Source organism: Gopherus flavomarginatus, chromosome 2 (assembly GCF_025201925.1).
Source record: "Gopherus flavomarginatus isolate rGopFla2 chromosome 2, rGopFla2.mat.asm, whole genome shotgun sequence".
Taxonomy (NCBI): Eukaryota; Metazoa; Chordata; order Testudines; family Testudinidae; genus Gopherus; species Gopherus flavomarginatus.
In genome coordinates, this window is record NC_066618.1 from 47,820,234 (window position 1) to 47,836,841 (window position 16,608).

Below are 16,608 nucleotides of genomic sequence, written 5' to 3' on the forward strand. Positions count from 1 at the left end.
ATTAAACTCATTCATCCATTAGTGATTTTTCATTAAATTATCCTTTTCCACTGGTTCCTGGCCAAAACAAAGACAACAAAAAGTAAGATTTTATTTAAAAAAAAATCAGTAGACAGAATTCCTGATGCAGCTACTGCTCACAGAGCTATGGTTGTAATGCAATCTCCACTTCTCTGACACACAGTATATACATAAATACCACATCACAAAACAGGTAGTTTGTTTCGCTTGTATTTTAATGGTGACATGCAACGTACTTCGTTACTTTGGGACATATTTTGCCCTGTCCACCTCCTTCTCCCTAGCATCCTACCATAGGCTGAGCCCAATCCTTGTTCCTGGTAAGTCAATGGCAAAAATCCATTAACTTTTGGCATTATGGTTCATCTCAAGGCATGCACATTTCTGTCTGAGCTACTTATATGGTGCTCATCACCACAGTATCTTAGCACCTCACAATCATTAATGGATATATCCTCACAACACCCCTGTGAGATAGAAATGTGCTATTATCCCATTTTACACATGGGGGACTTAGGTACAGAGAGGCTAAGTGACTTGCCAACATGGGAACTTAAACCCTGGTCTCCCAAATTCTAGGCTAGGACCCTAACCAGGCTTGAACATGTTTGGCTGTCTGCTCTCAGCCCCAAATTTCTCTTTTGAAAAAGAGAAAGGGAGGCGCTCACCAGAAGGGCAGCAGAAAAACCCTTAGAAGAAAGCATTACAATTTTTTTTTCACATGCTATTTCAAAAGTGCTGTATGAGAAACTAGCATTATTTAAGTATTAGTCAGTTTCTTTAATTCCAGGTTCACAGTATCCCTTTAGAATGGTGACTGATAAAATATGAGTCCTGCTCACAGAAGAAACAGCACCTCTGCCTTTGGATGGGAAATATGTTATACAGAGGCTTTATGCAGATCCTCTATCAGGCTTAGTGATTCTATGGTCATGCTTGTATGTCTGCATTCTTACAGCATCAGAGTACTATTCAACACTGCCAAGGGGACCTAACTGAACACCAAAAAAGTCAATGTTACTGTAAAGACTTGCTCCACCTACTTCTTTACGTGCTGAGTGAACTCAAACCATTTGGAAACAAAAAGTCATTTTAAGTTGCTCAGTTGTTTATAATCAACACACTTAATGTCACCAATAATACTGAGAACTTTATTTTTAACCATCTTCTTCAATTCTAAGGAAACTGAGTCATAACATAAACTTACTGCCTGTAGTTCAATTTTAATCCACAAAAAAAGCTTCCTATATTTTATAATAGTCGGTCAGATCCTGTGCAATGTCCAAGGCCCTAATATAACAAAACTTCCATCATTCGATGACCCAGAAGAGGGCAGGCAGAGAGGAAGGTGAGGAGGACTCTACAATCCCAGCTTTCTGGGACCACACATGATAGTTTAGTTTTATTTCTTTTCTAAAACTTTCTTTAGTGATTAAAGTGTACCTGAGGGTTTGGCTGGTTCAGAGAACCAGAGCAGACTCTAGGCATAAGCAGACTAAGCATTTAAGGCCCCAAGCAGCTCAAGGTGGCCCCCTATTACTTATTAGTATATGTTATGCATGTTGGGGACCCCCCAAATATTCCTGCTTAGGGCCCCCAATGGGCTAGCACTTGCATGCAGAGAACTGTTAATCATCAGTCCTGTATCAAAGAGTCCTGTGGCACCGTATAGACTAACAGAAGTATTGGAGGATGAGCTTTCGTGGGTGAATACCCACTTCATCAGATGCACGTAGTGGAAATTTCACTACATGCATCCGACGAAGTGGGTATTCACCCACGAAAGCTCATCCTCCAATACTTCTGTTAGTCTATAAGGTGCCACAGAACTCTTTGCTGCTTTTACAGATCCAGACTAACACTGCTACCCTTCTGATACTTGACAGTCCAGTATGTATATACTGGTATTCGGGGAGTTATCAGATGAGGCTGTTAAAGATAGCCCTGCAAATTCTGAGTGCGCAAGCAGTGTACACTTTGAAGAAAGGCTGTATTGTTGTTATTTCTGTGCTGTAGTTTCTTTTTTGGGGAGCTGTTGCAAGCAGCAAGAACTCTCTGCCTTAATCTTCCTAACCATAGTCAACTCTTGGTGCAGGGTTGCTTCCTGGGAACTAAGCATTCATGTTTGGTCTGAGATTCCTGAAAATGAGGATTGCTGCATGCTGTTTGTGACTCTCTCTGTTCCAGATGTATATAGTGTAAACAAACAAGTGGTACTGTGAAAATACTCCACATTTCTGATTTCTCCTCTGGGGGAAACTGACCTGCAAAACCACAAATTCTACTACTGTTAGGCAGAGAGGTGACCCCATAGATAGAATGATTGATCTCAATTTCAAGGTGAAATAGATTATGAAAGAAAAATCAATACAGCTCTCTCATATTTATGGCCATCTGTCTGTACAGGTCTCTGTGTGAGAGACTTCAGTGGGGTTCGCTGGGATGTAAGATCAGGGAAGAATTAGGAGGTAGAAGGGGAAGAGAGAGAAGTCAGTGATTTGCGTTTCCTAATCTATTTCTCAGCAAGAATGAGATCATGAAATTTTGATCCAGGGTCTGAATGGAAATACGGTCCTTCATGGATATGGTTTACAATTTCAAAATATTAGACACGCTGAGGATTCATGTAGGTAGATAAACACTATTTTAATAAAAGTTCAGGGAGAACAAGGGATTGCCTGGATATGCATGTCCTGCATATCACTGGCTGAGGAGTGATGTTTGATGCAAAGCAGTTATTGTCAGGGTTTCAGTATACTGACATTTCCTTTTGAGAAAGGATCAGGAAAAAATCTAGCTCTTAGGGAACGTAGTGAGATGGTGTGGTTCCCTGCTGCGCCGGAGAGAGACAAGCCCCTCCAGACACCAGAGTGGGCAGAGCCAGGGAGCTCTGAGTCCACCCCCGAGAGGGTCAGGTGTTGCCCCAGAAGTATAAAGGCCTGACCTCAGGGCTCACTGGGGAAGCAGCTGCCGGGGAGGCCAGACGCATCCAGCCATTGGGAAAGTCCAGCAGCCTGTGGAAAACCCGAGGACTGTCCCAGCTGCCCCGCACCAGCTTGACCAGCGCGAGAAGACCCAGCGATATCATGTGAATCTATTGAAACCATTGTGGGAGGAGGAGGGCCTATTAATTAACCCTTACCCACCAGAACCAAAGTTGGGTCCCTGTGAACTCCTGACAGAGGGCCCCCAGCTTGGCCACACGCTCACAGAAGAGCAGCGAAAGCAGGCCCAATGTCTCCTGCAGGCTGTCACGGTCCTACCCAGTTACACAACGCTGGTCCACCATGCCATCCAGACCGAACCGGGGAAGGTAATCCGTGAGATGCCCAGGCCCCTGCTGCACTGAATGCAGCAGGAAGTCAAAGAGGAAGTACAGGCCATGCTAGCCCTAGGAGTCACTGAGCCATTGCAAAGTGAGTGGCACAGTCCAGTGGTCTTGGTATCCAAGCCCAATGGAACACGGCACTTCTGTATAGACTTCTGGCAGGTCAACGCGATCTCAAGGTTCGATACATATTCTATGCCCCGGCTAGATGAACTGCTCGGTCACCTAAGGGAGGCCTATTTCATCACCACCCTCGACCTCAGTAAGGGATTTTTAAGTCAGTAAGTGGTACTGCAGATCCCGCTCGACCCCATCTCTAAGGAGAAGACGATGTTTGCCACCCCAGCAGGACATGGGGCCCCAGCGATGTTCCAATGACTAATGGATTGCCTTTTACAGTCTCATCAAGACTATGCATTGGCGTATTTAGATGACATCGTAGTCTACCGTCGCCAGTGGGAGGACCACCTAGAGTGTGTCTGAGATCCCTGCGAAAGGCAGGCCAAACGGCCAATCCAAAACAGTGTTGCATTGGGTGCCTGGGCACCTGACTCACCAGGGCCTCGCCCTGACCCAGGGCCTAGGCTCACTGTGTTTATTTGTACCTTCACTAAGGCCACAGAGGAAGACTCCCATGGCCGGACTAATTCTGTGCAAGAGCTATTCCGAAAGGTAGTGAGGCGGTGTGGTTCCCTGCCGCCTCAGAGAGAGACGAGCCCCAGCTAGCCTCTACAGGGAGCCCAAGATCTTATAGATCCCAAGCCAAGCTTCAGTCATGATAACCAACATACTGTCAAAGAATGCACTTGACCAGACCTTGTATCATTAATAGCGACAGTCATCGCCAAAGATAACAAGTAAGAAATGTGACAGCAGATTGGAAAAAAAACAGGCTGACAAAAGGATCTCTTTCACTGAGCTGACTCCACCTGTCTACTGAGAACATGGGCCAGTAAGACTGGAGGCCAACATCCTAGAGTTGCTCAGGGCCTCAGTGTCAGCCGTGCCTTCCTCAGAGCTGAGATGCTGGGAATGTGGGTTCTGAGGCCGCAGCCACAGGAGGAGGAAGGCATGATCTCGTCTTTCCTTTCTCTTACCCTGGCTCATAGAAAGGAAGGTGGATTCAGAGTCAGAGTTCAGCCCAGGACTTGGGAAATTCACTGTTTTCCTTTGCAACTTTGGTCAGGTCACTTAGTGTCTCTGTCCCTCATCTTTAAATTGGGATCATAACACTTCCCTACTTCATTGGGATGTTGTGAGCTGCTCAGATCCTATGGTAATAAAAGCCATATAAGTACCTAAGAGAGGCGAATGAACAAAAGGGAATTTTTTTTAAAGGGATGATTTTGGCTTCACCCTGATGTCCAACAGCCTGTGACCCACCTTTTCCTCGTGGCCCCAGTGCCAAGAAACAATGCTCTCAGTGACTTTCAACAACTGACTCTTTGCACTGAAGACAAACTATTATTTTAACAAGTTTTCTTTCTAAACGGGTCACCCTTACCACAGTGTTCTACCGTAAACAGCTGAAAACACTGCAACTAGAAGTATTATTCCTACTGTATCTGAGGGCATTACAGTAGTATTTTTAACAGGCAAATAGACACCTGAAAAGCTTGACTATAACTTTGATTTGTCTTAAAAATGGAACTGTTTTTAACATGGTCTGATGTGATTTGAACAATGGGGTTTCCAACAACTTGCTAATTTTTAGCTTAGAGCAGGTAATCTCTTTGGCCTGGTATAAACATCTCCCCTTAAGCTGTATGCATGCAGAAGAGTCTAATGCATGGATCATGCCCTGAGGATGAAATATGTATGACGGTGTATGTGCACATGCCCACATACACAGCACCATCCTGTGGACCCTGCAAAGGACATTAGAGCTATGGTCTGTGCAGGGGATGGAAGAGAAGACTGGCCAGGAGGGGGGAGCAGTGGTTGAGTGAGGGGTGTACATGAGTGATATGGATGGCCCCAGCCTCCTGTGGTTCCCAAGGATTTGCCAGGTCTGGGTACACAATATCCTATGAAATAGTTCACAGCATGACTATGTGGGAGGAACGCTACCTAGGATCCTTATGGAGATTTCCTCCCCTTCTATGGATTTTAATGATTTGGGACAGTGAAAGGATCTGCATGGAGAATCATGTTCTACCTACTACAATAACAAGTATTTTTTTACTCCTTTTTTACTGCTTCCAGGGGCTTATATCTAATGGCCAAACACTGTAGTTGTTAATCAGGTAAAACATATATTGACTCCCAAGACTGGCCCTACCACTGGAATGAGCGCAGTGGCTGAAAAGGTCCCAGACTCTAGAGAGAAGTTGGATCAAAACAGTAGTGCAGTGCCTGTGGAAAAAGATATTGTCATAAATATCTACATGCATCAAATTCCCCATTACTTTCTCCAGGCACTTTGAGCTCTTCTGATTCAGACAGATATTTACTTGGTACAGAGTGGTAAAAAGTTTCAGAGATGTGTTATGTTTTGCTCAGCTGTCCTTATATGCTGTCAAAGTCCTGCCATCCCCTGGTCCTTTATGGATCTGCTTCATTTTCCACTTCTCTGGATGCAGATTTACTGATATTTTTTTTAAATATAAATAACATCTAAGAGCTTTGGTGAACACACATGAAGAGCTACTAGTGCAAAGCTCTTGCAAGAGAAAGAAGTAAACAGAAGACATATATAGAATAAATATTTCTGAGCTATAACATACATTTTTTATGGCTGATGAATGGTAGGAAATTATATTTTTCTCTGGAAAATTCACTAAAAACTGTCTAGATCAGGGATCGGCAACCTTTCAGAAGTGGTGTGCCAAATCTTCATTTATTCATTCTAATTTAAGGTTTCGCATGCTAGTAATACATTTTAACGTTTTTAGAAGGTCTCTTTCTATAAGTCTAAAATATATAACTAAACTATTGTTGTATGTAAAGTAAATAAGGCTTTTAAAATGTTTAAGAAGCTTCATTTAAAATTACATTAAAATGCAGAGCCCCCTGAACTGGTGGCCAGGACCCAGGCAGTGCGAGTACCACTGAAAATCAGCTTGCGTGTCACCTTTGGCACTTGAGCCATAGGTTGCCTACCCCTGGTCTAGATCAAGTTCTCTGACCAGATACTTCCACTATGAAAAGCACCTGGAAGCTAACAATGTAAGCCAGAGTTAACATCAAGTCTTTCTCTCTTTTCTTTCAAGGGTGTATGTGTGAAGCAGGAAAGGATCCTGACAACCAATCTGGAGTTTAAATACATTTTGTGGAAGTTTGTTGTAAACCAGAAAAGTAAATATATATGTTTTGTTCCATTAAGGATCAAACACAAATCCTACAGGGCTTCCCTCATCTGAAGTCCAAAGATGTATAAAGAGGCTCTTTTTTATCAAGTTATGGAGAGGGAAGCAGTACAGTACAATATATAATTCTCTCAGTTTTAGCCTTCTTCCTGCAGTTCATGTGCTGGTTTCTGGAACCCCAGTCTGGTAGCTTTTCACTGCTTGGCAAAGCAACCAGAAAATCCCGTTCATTGGGGGAATCCCTAAGTGGCATAGAACATGCTACTGCTCCTCTCAGCCTAGGGCCTGCAACTGAAAAAAAGGGGTGTGATCAGAGAACCTCTGCACTGCAGCTGTTGTTCTTACAGCCATTTGCAGCTGGGTGTAAATTAGAGCAGTCTTCAGGCTGCCGTGATTTATGCTGGGATTAAACTTGTTCCTCACTAGCATTAGAATACAGGGGACTACAAATAAGGCATACAACCTTCTTTGCCCTTCCCTTGTTCCGAGCTGCATCAAGCACAGATCAGCATCTGGGTCCTTAACTCTTGGTATCGGACTCATCTCCCAACAGCACATCCCCATTAGAATGCTAATGGACTAATTACCTTCAAATATTTGAGTCCAGGGAAGATATCTGTGGTCACAGGGGAAGGGTTCACTACTCCTCCAGTGACTTCTGGCCAGCAGCCATAAACCCTGTCACAGGCTGGAATGATTTTTTTCCTCTGACCGTTACGTTTTTAAAAGTGAAGGTCAGGTTGGACCTATTTTGAAGTCAGACTAGATCTATTTCTTTTCTGCTTCCTAAAGATCAATAGGACATTTTCCAGGTCTGCTAAACTCAAGCAGATGGCAATACTATACTTGTGTTTAACAATCCAATTCAACTCTGCACTCACATAGCTTCTAGTGGTCTCCTGCCCCCACCCTGTCCAGGTTTTGTTTTTTGTTATGGTTAGTGACAGTTTTTGGTTTCTATGGTTTATCAACGGTTTCCCTTACCCACAGCATCTATTCCTCTGAATGAAAGTCTGGCATGATTGGAAGCTGGAAGGAAAACCACAACTGAATGGCCAGGCACACACACAACACTTATCTCTAACCACAGGCTGATACGGTTACTGGATTTGACTAACGGCTATCAATCAGCCCAACTGTAGACACTTGAGAAGATATCATCCAGCAAAGCCTAGCAGGAAAATGTGTGCTAAACAGCAGCACTATATATTTTATGTAGGGTCTGTCTACCCTGAATGACAATGTCACTGTCCTAAGACCTCTTACATCTTTTTTTTCCTGCTTGATAACCTCAGACTTACTCTGATTGTCCACCCTTCCTTCTCTTCATTAATGTGCATATGTGCTGTATCCAGAGTCAGTGGGAGTTTTGCCACTGATTTAGGATTGAGCTGAAAACACTTTGTCAACATACTAAAACAACATGGACCAGTGCACACTTCTGCCTTTCCTTTGTCTGTTAGTAGGGCTTTAATCAAGATCTCACTGTTATCCTGTCAGACTGGGAAAACAAAGGGTTAAATTAGCGGCCTAGGTTCAGCCAGAGTTGATTATATGACTCCAAGAGTCCAGTAGAAATTCTGAAAAAAAAGTCTGATAGACTGGGCACTTGTCTGGAGAGGAAAAAAAATCCTGTTTCATTAGGTCTGGTTTGGAAAAACCATCAGCCTCCCACACATCCATATGCACATGAATGGCAGAGGAATAAAGGAGAAAAAGTGCAGAGTACAGAAATACTGAATGCTGACTGGATCTTTCCAAGGGATGAAACCTTCTCTCAGTACAGTTGCTCCGGTCTGTGGTGAACTTTTATGGCACTTGCACTTAAATCATTCTTGTAACAAAGCAAGGTAATTTCCAAAAATGGCAAAAACTCACTCAGGCCAAAACTGTATCATACCCTGGTTCAAAGGTTGCAAATTGAGCTGTGGAGTTATTACAACTCTAGGCAGCACTGTCCACCTTTATTTTTCTAAAACAAAAAAAAAAACAAGTTTTGTTTTTAAGTTTTCCTGCCACCAATACCTAACTGAGACCAAACGGATACTTGCTAAATGTGTTTTTGTGCTCTTGGTCCAGTAGATATGCTGGTTTAAATTTTATTATAAAACACAAGAGAATATTATTTCAAACTTCGTGTTTGAAACTGGTTGCATGATAAAGATACCACTTTTCTCTTAAACCTCATTTAAGGAGTCTGCCACTTTACAGGGAAACCGGTAGTTATGAGGAGGATTCATAGACATGTCTTTGCATGGCTAATTTTTACCTAGGGTGCTGCACCATCTTAGTTTTTTTTTAATCCTCTCCCCTCACTATCCAATCAGAGATGACTCCCTTTTCCTTATTTTCCCTTATCCTTTCACTCTTGCTGTCTCCATTCCTTTTACCTTTTCTGATATTTACCATTTTGAAAAGCACCTGATGGCCCTGTTCTCTCTGCTTCAGGGCGGCATTTCAGAAATCTGCCCAAGTAGAACTGGGAACCTAGAAAGATATGTTTTAGGGTAAGATCTGCAAAGAGAGGAAGAGCTGACTATGCAGAGAGATACAGGAAGGCTGTAAATAAAATGAAATACTCCAGCAGTTCCACATCTACAGTGCAGGGCGCACCAAGATACGGGAGGAATCAGTGACCAGATATTTTCAAGCACAGGGATGCATCTGACAAAAGAACTAGTATGGGTCTGAAATGAGACCATATGGGAAAAAAGGACTCTGGAGATGTTACTACTGACACATGTATCAAAGATTAAAAAAGGAACATGGGCTCCACTCATCCCATTCCTACGTTACCAACACACATCAGGCGAAATCCTGGCCTCACTGAAGTAACTGCACAACTCACTTTGACTTCAGTGGGACTAGGAGTTAATCCATAATGCGTGTACATAAGAAGTGGTGGTAAGGGGAGCTCAGTGAAGAATGAATCACAGTACAGCACACAACTACTACCAATAATCGTTATGGCATAAAGCCCAAGGGTGAAATTCTGCCCCATTAAAGTCAATGTGAGTTTTACCACTGAGTTCAACGGGGTCAGGATTTCACCCCAAGCATGTTACAGGTACACCTCTGTCATCTCCTCCCCTCTGGGTCTGCGCTGAGTGCAGGTCAGCTAGGCCACAAACTCTTCAATCGCCTTCTTCACCCTTCACTGAAACACGTGTTCTAGGGAAGCAATAAGCACTGTATTGATAAAGATGAGCTGATATTCAGGTGCTTGGTACTTTGTGGCTAGTGTTATGCTACATGATGCTTTATTGTTGAAACATATCCACTTCTGCAACTACATCGAAATTTTGTGTAATTTCAGCTGGAATGACAAAAAAAAGGTTTTCTAACTGATGACAGGCTGTTACTCATATAACTTGCAATTTAGATCACCTGTGCCAAGCCTGGCACAAAGTTTTGTGTATATCCTTGAACTCGAGCCAATGGAGAAGTGCCTTGCAAAACATTAAAAACCTCTCCTATTGATCTCTGATTAAGGCTGATTCAACAGAAAGTTATATTTCATTCACACCAGTCTGAAATGAGACCTATACTCTGGCTAATCCAAGCACAACTAGTCTGTTGTAGCCTTTGGGCCACTGTAAGCACTGTGAGCCGGATTCTGATAGCCTTGCTTCTGGTTAGTATCCTATTCCCAGAACGGTTCCAATGAAGGCAATGGGACTGTGGAGTATGATAGCCTTAGTCATACTGAGTAGTATCTTATATCACAAATAGTTCCACTGACTTCTTTTAAATTATTCTGGGAATGAGACACCACTCAACATGAGTAAGGCAGGCTATCAGAATCTCAGCTGATATAAAGAGATCAGAACATCAGTTAGAAATGACAGAAGTTTAAAAACATTTTCAAGTGAAAGCAAAGGAGAATGAGGGAAGGAATAGAAAATAAGTCTCTGGTGATTTGGCAAAAAGAAAAGGATGGCTGGAATGCTGGACCAACAGGTAAACTTAAAAAAAACAAAACCAAAACCAACTCTTCTACTCTTACCCCCTCAATGCCAGATGAAAAGCAGATGGGTAGTGACCTAAGTTCACTGCTATTTTTCAGCAGAAGTAGCTGCTTCACTTATTGAATGTTTTGGAAATAATCCATGGGAGTTTGCAAAATTTTACAGTTTATTGCCACCATTTTCACAGTAGAATAGATTCTCTTTTGCAATTTATTAAGGATGTTAAAAAGACAACATATATCATACAAAGGTTATTGCAAAATTAACTCAATGCAACAATCCATAAAGATATTCAATGCTATTCACCGCAGTTTATGACAGTGAAGTCTTAAATTCTGCTTATGACATATGTTGGGCTCCTGCATGTTCAAATATCTTAATCTGTAAGTCATAATGTTACTAATTAAACAACGTAGCACATATACACTTGGCAGATTCCCGACATAGTTTTTGACTGTCTCCCAGTTTTAGGACTGAGCATGTCAAACTGACCCTGTCTTTGGCAAGGACAACAGAAGGCCTGGTTGTATCAAACTCTACTTCAAATCAAATCTACTAAAAATCTGCCATTTTTTACCCTTAACCCAATATCTGAATTTGCACAATTGTTCCTAATTCAATTGATCATGTTAGATTTTTGGATTTGGAAAGTGAGTGCTGTGTTATAAAAAATGAAAATTTAATTTATAGAGTTCACATAAGGCAATTTTATATAGTTTATACAAGACAACATTTCATCTAGGGCAGTGCTATAAAATAGATGACAGGTTTTTTGAGCAAATCATAAAGCGTTCTCTGTTTGGTTGTTTGTCATGTTTTATGCTCGTTGTCAATGCAAAAATGAAACTTCTTTTTATTCTGCAAGTAAAATCTTGGAAAAAAAATCAGTGTCATTGTGAACCTTATATGGAATAAAACTTAGTATCTAAACGTTTGCAATGGAGGACTTAACTGAAACTCCTAAAATCCACAGTCTCCTTTTCTCTCATTTATGAGTCACACAGAGGGTGGAGTGTAGTAAATCTACTCTGGCCATTTGACTAGGCAATAAGCCCAATAACAAATATTTTTCCATATGTTACCATTAACAAACAATAATAATCCCAAAGTCTTTTTGCAAGGCCTCAGCTAGTATTTTGAACTTCATATATCGCAAATTCATCTTTGTCAAGAAGTATTGCTATCACATTTTTGTTTCTAGAGGCCTTTGTACTGTGGCTACACTTTTGTAATTTGTAAAAAACGGACTATTCATTTTTAAGCTCAAAGGTGAGCCATTTTCCTTTAGATTTTCATATTCATTTATTTAAAAGGTACATCATTTTATTTCACAGTAGCTGTTCCAAAATGGTGTATGAGGTTTCTGTAGGCACATCACCAATAGGCTGTATGATAAAACCATATAATTCTTGCAGTAGTTTCTGGTTTTCATCCAAAATGCATTACATGGGATAAGAAGATCAAGGATGTATAATATGCCAAGAGAATACTGATAGTTAACCTAACAGAATCAGTCAAAAGTAAGTCTTACTTCTGACTACATTGAAGTTTTACTACCTACATTACCCAAGACATTGTCAAAACAGTTTATTCTTCAAAAACTCCTACCTCAGTCTGTTTCTAGAAACTGACATTACAGTGACTTTCCAGATCTCAAGTATGCCAAGATATGACTACAAGCAAACATCTGGAACTCAAAAGCACAAACTCCAGAAGTAAGACGACCGTATGGAAGGCTATGTCCTTCCTTTCTCAAAACAAATTATTTCCAGAACCTCACAATATAGACCTCTGTCCATAGATCCTTTAGCCCCTATTTATCTATATCTCAGCCATCTAGATTCAGGTGTTATGTTCTTGTTACAGTGTTCACATGGGCTTTCATAAAAAACCAACGTTTTAAGAAAGGCTGTGGGAGACTCACTCCTCAGAAAAAAAGAAATCCAAGATGGAAGTCACAACTCTGAGTTTATATATAATGGGCTTTTACAGTTCCAACTGTAAATAAAAAATGCTTCCAATCTTCTACTCTATAGTGTTACAATATACAGTACTACATATTTCTGCACCATTTTCACATTAAAAATAATGATGAGAAAACAGTATTTCTTACTTCCGACGGAACATTTCTGCAAATATGCAACCAACACTCCAAAGATCAACTGGTGTTGCATAGCTGGATTGAAGCAAAACTTCAGGAGCTCTGTACCACAGAGTGACAACCTGTAAAACAAAGAGGAACATATTAGGAGAAATATTCAATTGCAGAAATACCAGCTAGTGTGTGAGGTTGTCCAGTGAGCCAGATTGCCTTAAACTTGTATGGTCTCACACACTAAGGATGCTCAGGTTTGATCGTTGCTCAGATGACAATCCTCTAAGGAAAATCCAGGTGCTGCCAGAAGTGGTGTGGAGGAGTCAATAGGTGGGATTATTCCTTCTGAATCGTGGTATTAGAAGGCACTGTACACTCATTTAAAGATGAGTCAAAAAACCTAGTCCCAACTCACTTATGGCTATTAAAGCTTCCATTGCATATTCTGCAGAAGTAGGGATATTAAGAGTGGTGTCTTGACCAAATTCCAACATGATTAAATATGTTCTGCTGACCTAAAGTCTCCCTGAAATCTTGCTCTCTAAAATCTACTGATTTGGAGACAAATTGTAAATTCTCATATCTCTACAGAAGTCAGTCCTCCAGGGACTGTGTCTTATAGGTACTGCGATGTACTAGGGGCTGCGTGAATAATGCAAATTGGGCTCACAAAGAGAAACCAGACAGTTAATATTTATCACTTTGTTTCCCCACCATAAACCTAGATACAGGTACAGGCTCTAACTGTACACATTAAAGACTAAAGCTAAATTATGAACCTTCCAGCATGCCTGCATCCTTACATCCCTGACTGAGTCTGAAATGGCTGGGGCACAATTTCAGAATCATAGCTTGGTTCCACAGTTGCCAACTTTCATGCAGTAAATAAGCACCCCGACTTTCACAATAAGCCAAAAATCAAGCTAATCTCATTACAAAACAAGGCCAAAACAAGCCAATCCCTAAGAACCCCAACACTATGTTAGTGGTCTTCAAACTTTTTTGATCACACACCCCTATCATTAAAAGATTTTGAGCATGCACCCCCAATATATGTATATTTATTTATTGTGACAAAGTTCCTCCTCTACCTTGGTGGATCCTGCACTTCCCGGCAGATTTGCTCACCTCAGTGATCTTCCCCTCTGGTGGAACCCACAGTCTGGGTCAACTGCTCCTGTGTCTGATCAGGAGTTGCGAGGTTTGGGGGGAACCTAGGCCCGCCCTCTACTCCAGGTTCCAGCCCAGGGCCCTGTGGATTGCAGCTGTCTATAGTGCCTCCTGTAACAGCTGCATGACAGCTACAACTCCCTAGGCTACTTCCCCATGGCCTCCTTCAAACACCTTCTTTATCCTCACCACAGGACCTTCCTCCTGCTGTCTGATAATGCTTGATTGTCTGATAATTCCTCAATCCTCCAGTAGCACACCCTCTCAGTCTCAGCTCCTTAGGCCTCCTGCTCCCAGCTCCTCACACACACTCCTTCTCCTCTTGCTCCTCCCTGCCTGACTGGAGTGAGCTCCTTTTTAAACCCAGGTGCCCTGATTAGCCTGCCTTGATTGGCTGCAGGTGTTCTAATCAAAGTAACTATCTCCACTGCCTTCTAGAAAGATCTTTATTGGCCCCAGATGCCTTCATTAACCTGGAGCAACTGCCATTTGGTTACCACGGTACTAGGGATTTGTTTAGCCTGGGGCTAACATCCCTGTTCCTCAGTACTTTACTGTAGCCATCTGGCCTTGCCCCATCACAGTATGTATAAATGATATACATGTACTACTATACCAGGGGTCGGCAACCTTTCAGAAGCGGTATGCCAAGTCTTCATTTATTCACTCTAATTTAAGGTTTCGCATGCCAGTAATACATTTTAACATTTTTAGAAGGTCTCTTTCTCTAAGACTATAACATATAACTAAACTATTGTTGTATGTAAAGTAAAAAAGGTTTTTAAAATGTTTAAGAAGCTTCTTTTAAAATTAAATTAAAATGCAGAGCCTCCAGGACCGGTGGCCAGGACTGGGGCAGTGTGAGTGCCGCTGAAAATCAGCTCGCGTGCCACCTTCGGCACCCATGCCTGCATCCTTACATCCCTGACTGAGTCTGAAATGGCTGGGGCACAATGTCAGAATCACAGCCTACCCTTGTACTATACTTATATATTATGTACATTATAAAACATACAAAAATAGAAATTAAAAAAGGATAAGATGAAATAAACAACATTTTTAAAATATTTTCATTGTATTTTATTTATTATCGGTACAAAAAACCTTTTTGCTCTCACAAAATAAATTATTATTAATAATATTTTTAGTGAGAGCAATGTGATTGAATATGCTTAATTATTTCTGACAATCTTGGTTTAACACTTTATGATACAGCAATTTGAATGTCTGGATTGGGGTTAGGGTGTGGGAGGGGGCTCAGGGTGGGGTGCGGGGTCTGGGAGGGAGTTAGGGTGCAGGAAGGCACTCAGGGTGGGGTGCAGGGTCTGGGAGGGAGTTAGGGTGCAGGAGAGCGCTCAGGATGGGGGTGCGGGAGGAGGCTCAAGGCTGAGGCAGAAAGGAGGTACAGAGCACTTACCTAGGGCAGTTCCTGTTTGTTGCAAGGGATGTGCAGGTGGCTCTGAGCAGCACAGCTCCGCCCCCATGGCCACAAATCTGGGAGCTCCCCTCCCCAGAGCACGGCCACTCGAAACGCAGGGGCTTTAGGGGCTGCAGGGCCCTGGGCTAAGGGTGCCCTGGGGCCCTGGCCTGCAGCTCTAAAGCCCCTTTTGGAATGCAGCCCTATGAGCATGGGCTGGAGGACTCAGGAGTAGCAGGGGCAGCCTCACAGCCAGCGGGAGGGGAAAGCGCCACTTCTTTCCAGTCACTGGCTGTGCGGCTGCCCCAGCTCCTCCACGGGCCGGAGGACTCAGAGCCGCATTCCGAAAGGGGCTTTAGAGCTGCAGGCCAAAGTTAACCCAGGGCCCTAAAGCCCCTGCGTTCCGGGTGGCCCTGCCTGCGGCGGGGGGTGGCGGGAAGGAACACATAGTTTCATAGATTCGTAGATTCTAGGGTCAGAAGGGACCAATGTGATCATCTAGTCTGACCCCCTGCACAAAGCAGGCCACAGAACCCTACCCATCCACTTCTATAACAACCCCCTAACCTATGCCTGAGTTATTGAAGTCTTCAAATTGTGGTTTGAAGACCTCAAGCTGCAGAGAATCCACCAGCAAGTGACCCATGCCCCACGCTGCAGGGGAAGGTGAAAAACCTCCAGGGCCTCTGCCAATCTGCCCTGGAGGAAAATTCCCTCCTGACCCCAAATATGGCGATCAGCTAAACCCTGAGCATGTGGTCAAGACTCACCAGCCAGCACTCAGAAAAGAATTTTCTGCAGTAACCCAGATCCCATCCCATCCAATATCCCATCACCAACCACATCTTCCCTGCTTGCTCATTCCCTCCCTCCTCCAGCCGCCCTTCCCCCCCCGATGGTGCTCCTCCCACCACGCCCCCCAATGGATCGTCTTGCACACTCCCTGGGGTACACGCACCCCACTTTGAAGACCACTGCTTTATGTGACTAGATCCCCCTGGCACGCAGCCTGGGACTGTGGTGGGCCCACTGTGCACCCCGACTCTCTCCCTCCCTCGCCTGTTTGCCCCTTGCCAATCAAAAAAAAAGAAGCAATACGCAAGAAGCCAAACAAGCAACAAGCAACTCACAAGCCAATTAAGCCAAAAACAAGCTCAATTTCTGTGCTTTTTTCATGAGTTTGGCATGTCTGCTTGGTTTCTATCCTATGCCTTGGTACAGTTACAATCCAGCCCGAAAGAAACAGGATCTTCAGCTGAAGGACAATACAGTATTGGTAGTATGCTGTACTTGTAAACTAC

General features: G+C 42.9%; 1 protein-coding gene across 2 annotated transcripts in view; it reads right to left on the bottom strand.

Moving 5' to 3' along the window:
* Positions 1 to 16,608, bottom strand: part of CDK6 (cyclin dependent kinase 6) — a 201,024-nt gene that overhangs the window by 37,829 nt on the left and 146,587 nt on the right. For both annotated transcript variants that reach the window (XM_050939664.1, XM_050939663.1), the window contains one exon: positions 12,739 to 12,848. In XM_050939664.1, coding sequence (XP_050795621.1) covers positions 12,739 to 12,848 — 110 coding nt within the window. The remainder of the gene's footprint in view (positions 1 to 12,738; positions 12,849 to 16,608) is intronic.